This window comes from Chroicocephalus ridibundus, chromosome 5, assembly GCF_963924245.1.
Source record: "Chroicocephalus ridibundus chromosome 5, bChrRid1.1, whole genome shotgun sequence".
Taxonomy (NCBI): domain Eukaryota; kingdom Metazoa; phylum Chordata; class Aves; order Charadriiformes; family Laridae; genus Chroicocephalus; species Chroicocephalus ridibundus.
In genome coordinates, this window is record NC_086288.1 from 40842238 (window position 1) to 40850392 (window position 8155).

An 8155-nucleotide genomic window follows, 5' to 3' on the forward strand; every position below is an offset into this window, starting at 1 on the left:
ACTTGCTGACTTTTTTTAGAGAGATGCTGAACAAGCTGCGAACTGACAGTCTCCTTTGAGCCAATGATTACACATCACTTGAGAAAATAAAAAACTAGTTCATAAGAATTTTCTGCAGAAAAATGTCAACCACTGGATAGTCTTTAATAACAATATATTAAGATAACACTCCCTGGAAGTGGCAAAATACCAAAAAGTTTGGGTGATTTACATGTTTTAAACCAATTCTCTTACTGTGTTCTCTTAAAGCAGTCGCTTGTGAAGATAACAAGAGAGCAGTGAAATCACAGCCTCCTTATAATGTGAAAGCTTTGTCATGGGTTAGAATTTCATACCAACTCTCCTGTCCGAGGTTGCTACCTTACAATGGACCAGTTTTCTTAGGTAAATCATTAACTCCTACAGTAATTTTCACTACTGTAATCTAATCAGGGTGAAACGAGGTGAGATGCGAAAGTAAAAGTGAAAAATCATTAAAAAAATATAATCTAACAAATAACTAAAGATCATTCACTTTCAGTAAGAATGCCCAGTGAAGCTTTTAACACTGATGTTACTAACCACAATCTCTCTCTCTCAGAAATTAAACTTCAAGAAATATGAAAAATTACAAGAATTTTTAATACAATATAGTGTGTTAGCATTTACTACCATCACCTCCTTAGTATTTGTTTCTAAGGCAAACAAGGGAATTTTAGCATTGAGTACAGTCAAAGTGAGACTTAACACCAGATGCAGAAAAAGCAGCTGTTCATCCATGGTTACTAATATATTCAAATATGTCAGATTAAGACAAATACACAATAGGAGAAACACCAGTGCAAAACCAACGTCACAATTTTTAAAAGGGTCTACATTAGAAAGATATCCACAAAGCAAAACTGAAGCTATTTTACTAACAAGTAGTTTTCATGTATTGACAGAAAAAAAGAGAGAAATCCCTTGGTTAGAATAAAAGTTTCCTTATGCTTCAAAACTTACGAGTTGCTTTAAAGCTAGGTACCAAAAAAATTAACCATCTGTTGGAAGATTTCCTTATTTCATTCAGCGTATCTTGGGGGAGTAGAAGGGGGACGAGACAACACAACACAGGACAACACAGACACGACACACATGACTATTTCAACTTAAGTGCTTATTTAAAGAAAGAGTTATGCTTGAAAACTGGCCAAGACTTCTAAACGTATTAAGCCAAGCTATTATTTATCCTTTCTGCAGCTAGTTACTTCAAATGCTTCGATGCTTATGAAGTAGTAGAGATGGAGGAGACGGACAAAAAAGAATTGATGGTGTTAGTCTAAAAAACATATTCTAATTCTGCTCATATTTCATTGTTTTCTACATTCAGCTTCCCCTTATAATACATCTCTTGCTCCAGACATCTTTCCTTTCTGATTGTAAAGCCAAGACAGCCTATGCAGTTTCTGTTACTGTTACAATCTATTAGTGCATTACAAAGCTATTTATACTACACTATAATAAGCACAGATGGCTAGAGTCAATCCCAATAAGATTTAATGGTAAGACAAGAGAAGACTGGGTATCCATATCCACTAAACAACCTACAGCAAATAAAATAAAGATTATTCTTCAGAGAAAGGAGATAAAGATAAGATGAAACAATGTTATCAGCTTTACTTTAGATTATGAGGGCAATCTAAGGAAAAGCACATTAGTTTACTTAACTCCTAAACGTTAGCTATATAAAGAGCTTCCAAGCTAATGCCTTCCAAGAGACAGTTAAGAGTTCAATGTTAACAGTAGTTTGAGATTAGTAGACTCTGTCTTTGCAGACAAAAAAAAAGAATATTTGTCACTAGAAACAAGCAGCAAAAACAGATCAGAGGAAAAGCAATTAGGTGAAAGAAAAAAGGAATTCATACTTGAGAACAAACTAAAAGCACATATAACAATCAGAAACCTTTTTCTACAATAAATAAATGAAAATTTAAGATTCCCATTATTCCTTCCCATTATAGTTTCCCATGTTCAGCTTAGAAGGGATGAAAAATTAAATAGCTTCCTAAATTCCTTAATTAATTAAAACTGATGCAAATTCCTAACATTTTACTACATTTCACAGTTTAAAAACAGTGGTCAAGTCTTACTTTATTAGTTTCATTTCAAAGGCAGTAATTATAGGTGTACATACAAAATACTCATTGTCAGATCTACTAGGTTTCCATGTTTTTCCTCCTTCACAACATTATTAAAGCTAAAATCATACAAAGTAAGTCATAAAAAAAAAAGAGAAAGACTGTTATCACTTTAGAATAGCTGATAACAAGTTTCAAGTAACAAACTGGCATGCGGAAAACAGATTTAATGCCCTAATTGAAAGAGCAACTTTAATTTATTAGCAAGTTCTTCCTTTAACTTAGGCCTAGGACAACATAAAATTAAGTTCATCTTTCCTGTGCTGAAGTTCCATTTTTTTCTATCAAAACTTATGTATGTAGTAGAAGAGCTGCCCTACCCACTAATAAGAAAACAGGTATGTTTTATTTACCCTGAACCATAAGAAGTACAAGTCAAATAAGCCTACTGGACCTATTTTCACAGCTAATTAGTTAACGTTAGTGAGGAAAGACCAATGAGTGCTGCACTATCCAATCCTAAATACTGACTTCTTTTAAAGTACATTCACAATCCTCCATAAACCAAGAGACATTCTAGCCCAATGCAAAAACCTTGAACAGAAGTCCTTCTCCTGCTCAAATAAGCTTATCAGTACTCCACTCTGGAAACATGAAAACCTTCCAAATATTTACTTGGTGATCACACAATGAAGTGCAAAAAAATTATGATTAATATTTTTTAAAACAGCCTTTGGTTTTCTTAGTTGTACAGAGATGCAGTTGCGTGGATGTACAGTTGGGCAGAGATGTTCTGCTCACAACAGTAAATAGTTGGTGGGGAGCTTAGTTGGGAGGCAGGAGGGTGCTTGCTTTTGAGAAGCCTTAAGCCTCCAAACAGACAAAGAACAATGAATGCTGGCAATTGTTGAATTGGTATGGAGACCTAGTACTTAATTCACATCCTTTCCAAACACAGAGGTTTGGATTTCAGTAACGTTGAAAAACCATATTCTTTAACTATCTTCAAAAGATGCATTTGGGAGGCCAACATGAGTTGCCCAAAACTGCCAAACATTTCAGAAGGAAACATACTCAATGGTCAATGGGAGAACACTTCATAGTGAAGCTCAGTAAAAGGTAGTATTACCAGTGCAAAATTCCCCTTCATAGCTGATAGGTTTTCAGGTCTGTTACTCGAATTTTGTTCTACGTTCTTTATCTTTGGTAACTGTATGAATATGGTAGGATGACAGTAACACTGTGGTATAATGCAACTGATCACATTGATCAACTGATCGTATTATTTCATAACAACACTATGCCATAGTTGAGTTGTGCAGAGTTTATTTATGTACTATAAGTATCTTTCACTACAAAGTTCCTGATGCATCTTAAATTTGAAAATATAGGAATTGCTTAAATTATGATCTCTTTGGAAAGAAAAAGTAAAAATCACTAACAAGCAAGTTAGATCATAAATAACTCTAAGTAGCAAGTAAAATTTACCATATAAAATATGTTTATTATACAGTCCTTTTAATGAACACAAATGGACAGGACACTGTTCGCAAATATCAATGACTAAAATGAGTTACTCTAAATAATGCTTTACAGAAATAAAAATTAAAGTTTCTGAAAGGCTTTCAGATAGCAACACAACAGAATTACGGTTGTGTGAAATTTCGTCCGACTGGCTATAAAGACCACATAAAAACACAAAGTGATTATAAATGACAAAGCCATTATGTTTTGCACTAGGATTAAAAATATTACTGTTGTTTGGAATCAAGTCATAAAGAGAACAAATATTATTCCTATATTTTGTTTTTCTCCACAGATTTATAGCTTTATGAGTAATGAAGGTTTCATACATAAGATTTAAGATGTTCTCAAGTAAGAGAGTATAAATGCAATACCTTTAACCAATTACAGTTTTTAAAAGGAATAATCTTCACTTTAGACAAACTGCAGTTTATACATACGTTTTTATCAAATGTCTCGTGCAGCCATCATAGACAAGACCATTAGCACAAAGCACTATAAATGTAACAAAAAAAAAAAAAGATTCCCCTAACTTAGCATCTACTAAAGAACCTCAAATCCCAAGCACGAAATAAATAAAGGATACGTACACATGGGCTAGGACATCCCAGCATCGTGACACTATTGGCTACTGAAGCAACCTACCCAGGCAGCTTGAAAAACCTTAATAAACACATCAATCCGGAGGCCTATTTTAGTGACAGACATAAGAGCTGCAGCTACTCAGCAACTGGACTGCAGCAGCACTAAGACTGGGTTAAAAACTCCTCCTCCCCAGCTACTACAGGCAAAAAGTAAACATATCGTATATAACCAAAATGTTTGACTCACAGATACAAGTTGAGGGAGTTGATATTTGACATATGAAGAATATACTCCCACCCCCATCTTTAAGATGGAAAGTCTCCTATTTAAGAAAGAGCCTATTCTCAATTTTTGCACAAGAAAGAGTCATGAAAAGATAGCCTCTAACATGCACCTCATTTCCCACTGTTCCACATTAAGGCACAGTTCTTGCCTAGACCTATTTCGTTATTTTCAACAGATCTGTCAGAATGATCAAGATCTTTCAGGAGAATTGAAGTCAGTTACGGTTTTGCCTGTACAAAGTACTGAAAAGTTCTTAGCTAACATTATCATGTTAATAATAACCTTTACTGACAAATCTGACATTGTAGAGGATGTTAAGCTAGGTTGGGGTTTTGGGGGTTTGTTTTGGTTGGTTTGTTGTTTTTTTTTAATAAAAGATCACATCCTGGTTTATTCAGTTTTGAAAGGGCTCCCCTTCTGAATGACCACCTTCTTTCTCACTGTGATCTAAAACTCTAAGCAACTGAGCCAGTGAGCCAGAAGTCAGGGTCATTATCTTCCACATTAATCAGTCCTGTCAGTTAAGTCTTAAGTTAAGCCTTTAAATACTTCTTTTCACACCAGAATTCCATCTCACCCTTACATCTGTAGGGTATTTAAAGCCTGCAAAAAATATGCTACTCTCTGACCAGAGAATTAAGTCACAAACACAGGCCTCGCATACCTTTATTTTGATTTTAAGTCTGCAGGACAGGTACCCCTACATATGTCTAAAATGCACTTGTGCTGTTCCTTAACAGGAGACAACATTTGAATCGCTAATTAAATAGCTAATCACAATTTCAAAATGAACAAGTTACAGCCATACATTTACCAACTATATAAAACTGTAGGATGTTAATAAAACTTCTCCACCATGCTATATTTAAAGATGGTAATCGATCTGTGCTTCTTAGAAGTAAGATATCTTTCTAATACATTCTTGTGCAGGTAGATTAACACATAATTTTTAACTTTTTTACAATTATATCTTACAAGTTACTGAAAACCATCCATGTTTTAAAGGAGAACCTTCTGAATTATTAGGACCATCCATAAATATTCCAGATCAAGTACCAATCAATAGGATATAAGCATTCTACATAAGAAATAAAAGCATATTCCTCACTGAAGTACCAGTCTTATAAAACTTAAACAGTATAAAAATAAATAAGCCAACAAATTTGTAAATTGTCTCATAAGAATCTGTATGCAGTATTTCCTCAAAGCAGTCACTCTTAAAACCCTTGGGGACACCTACTTGTCACAGAATAAATTATCTGGCTAATATCCAATATTACAGTATGTGTCAGTGGGCACCCAGGAGACAGGCATTAGAGAACACTTAGCTTCTTCAGCCTTGCAGGGTAGTCCTTACGTAAATGACTTTGCCCAATTATAAAACATAACTGATGTACTCATTTTGGAGTTTTCCAGCAGCAGCCTGCTAAAACATTTATATAGCACCACTTCTTCTTTTCCTAAAATCACAGGTCCCAAAGTACAGTACACTGCACAGGGTTGTTTTGGGGTTTTTTTCACATGAACATAGGTATTCAAGATATTCCAAGCAAACAAAAATACCTGAATACTAATTTGAGCATTCTCAAACACTAAAATTATGCTGCTTAACAGAAACTATTGGGGAATTAGTTCTCCCACAACTCTTCTTTCCTAGTTACTTAACATAAATAGCCAACTTTGCATCCCACATGCAACATATATATAAGCTAGGAAATGCATGCATCACAAGTACACTACAGCTCTCAGAAAAATAAAAGAGACTTCTTGGAGACATTTACTTCAGTCCGCTACAGCAAACGACAGTCACCGGCAGGCTGTAGCACAAGAAACCTGTTGACGCTGAAGTTGCAAACCAAATCAATGCTTTACACCAAATAAAAGAAAACTAGTAAGCAATACAGTAGACATTTACATCAGAAAATCATTTTGCATGCTTGGAATTCAGATTTTTTTAAAAGCGACATCAAAAAATGCAGGACACTGTAAGACTAAGGGAAGTGGTTTTCATTGAAAGAAATGTGAATGACTTTGGAAAAATGACTGGGTTTTACCTAACTTGCAACAAACAGAGAATGAACCAAGTGCAAAAGCAAAGCATCCTGGAGGACCTGAGCCACTTTACAGTAAGTAGCAGGTTTGGTAACGGGAGAGATTGGGGTCAAACCGGGTCTGGTGTTCACGTACTCCCAGAAAGGGGCTCCGGACGCACCATTTATACAACTTACCGCCTCATTTAGCGGACTTCCCTGCCACCCTCCGCACTCCAACAATCCCCCGCCCCGGCTCTACGGGCTGCCCCTTCTCCCCCAGCCCGCCCTCTCCGCACTTCTGACAGCGGCAAGGTGAGACCGGGCAGTCCCCGCCGCCCGCTGCCAGGTGGCGAGGGGGGCTCTGCTCCAGGCGGGGGAGATCACAGGCCCCCCACCATCCCCATCCCGGGCTGGCCCCGCGCCCGCTCCGGCGAGGAGCGGGGCCCAAGGGCCGCAGCCCTTCCCGCAGCCCCCGCTCCCGCTGCGGAGCGGGAAACGAAGAGGAGGAAGGACAAACGCAACTCCCCCAGCGACCACCGCCACCTTTTAACGGCTGGCGACCCGCAGGGCGGGAACCTGCTCCCGCGGCCCGGGCGCCCGGCACGGCCCGGGGCACACCGGGCGGTCCTCGCCGCTCAGCGGCGGCACCGCACCGGCAACTGCCCGGCGGGACCTCCCTCCTCCCGCCGAGGCGCCGTCGGGAATTAAAACAAAAATTAGAATTCGAGGAGGAGGGGGTAAGTTGAGGGGCTGCAACCCCAGCCCCGGCTACCTAAGGGATGCCCTCGGCCAACGGTGCCAGCCCGTCGGCCGCCGGGAAGCGGCGGGCCGGGCGCGGCTGCCGGCTGGCAGGGTGGAAGGGTAGAACTTACGTCTCGGAATTTGTTCCACTGCCCGACCTCCTTGTCGTACTGGGAGATGGTCGTGAGCCATTGTTTATCGTCCAGAAAATTGCCGCTGTCCGGTCTGCCCCCGGCCGCCGCCGCCAGCGCCGGGCTGCACCAGGCTGCCGCGCACAGGCACACCAAGGCTGCTACCTTGAGCATCTGTGCGAGAGGAGACACGAGGATGGGGGTTACCCACACCGCAGCCCGACCCCGGCCGGGGAGCTGCCGGCGGGGGGGACCGACACAACCGCCCGAAAGGGGCAAGGGGCGCGGAAGGCGGCGGGGAAGCCCCTCACCTTGCTGCCAGCCCCGCAACAGCGCTCCTCGCCGGGGCCCGGAACAGGCGGCCCGCTCCCTCCCCGCACGCGCCGCCGTCTGCCGCCCGCCGCCCCGCGCGCCGTGCCGCGCCGCGCGCTCCGCCTGCCCCTCGCCCCGCCCCGCCCCGCCCCGCCCCGCGCGCCGCCGGCTGCGACGCCGCGCCGGGGCTAACGGTCTGCGGGCGGACCCGAGGGGGTGTCGGCTGCGGACCCCCCCTTCCCCCCGGTCCTAAGGTGAGCGCAGCGGGGCAGCGCCGGGGCTGGCCCTCGGATCTCCCGCCTCCTCCGGGAACGGCTGCGGGAGCGGGCGGGCCGCCGGCGGCGCGCCCCTCGTGGTCCCGCGCTGTGCCGCCGGCACCTCCAGGTGGGGGTGGAGGCCGCTGGAACTTTTCTAGCGCTGTGCTGGCACCTCGTACCCCGGCGGCGAC

The 8155-nt window shown here is 41.9% G+C and overlaps 1 protein-coding gene across 1 annotated transcript in view; it reads right to left on the minus strand.

Moving 5' to 3' along the window:
- Positions 1-7838, minus strand: part of SPOCK3 (SPARC (osteonectin), cwcv and kazal like domains proteoglycan 3) — a 215789-nt gene extending 207951 nt beyond the window's left edge. The window contains exons 1-2 of the mRNA XM_063336428.1: positions 7707-7838; positions 7396-7569 (exon numbers count right to left, since the gene is read on the minus strand). Coding sequence (XP_063192498.1) covers positions 7396-7569 — 174 coding nt within the window. The 5' untranslated portion in view covers positions 7707-7838. The remainder of the gene's footprint in view (positions 1-7395; positions 7570-7706) is intronic.
- Between the last annotated feature and the right edge of the window lie 317 nt (positions 7839-8155).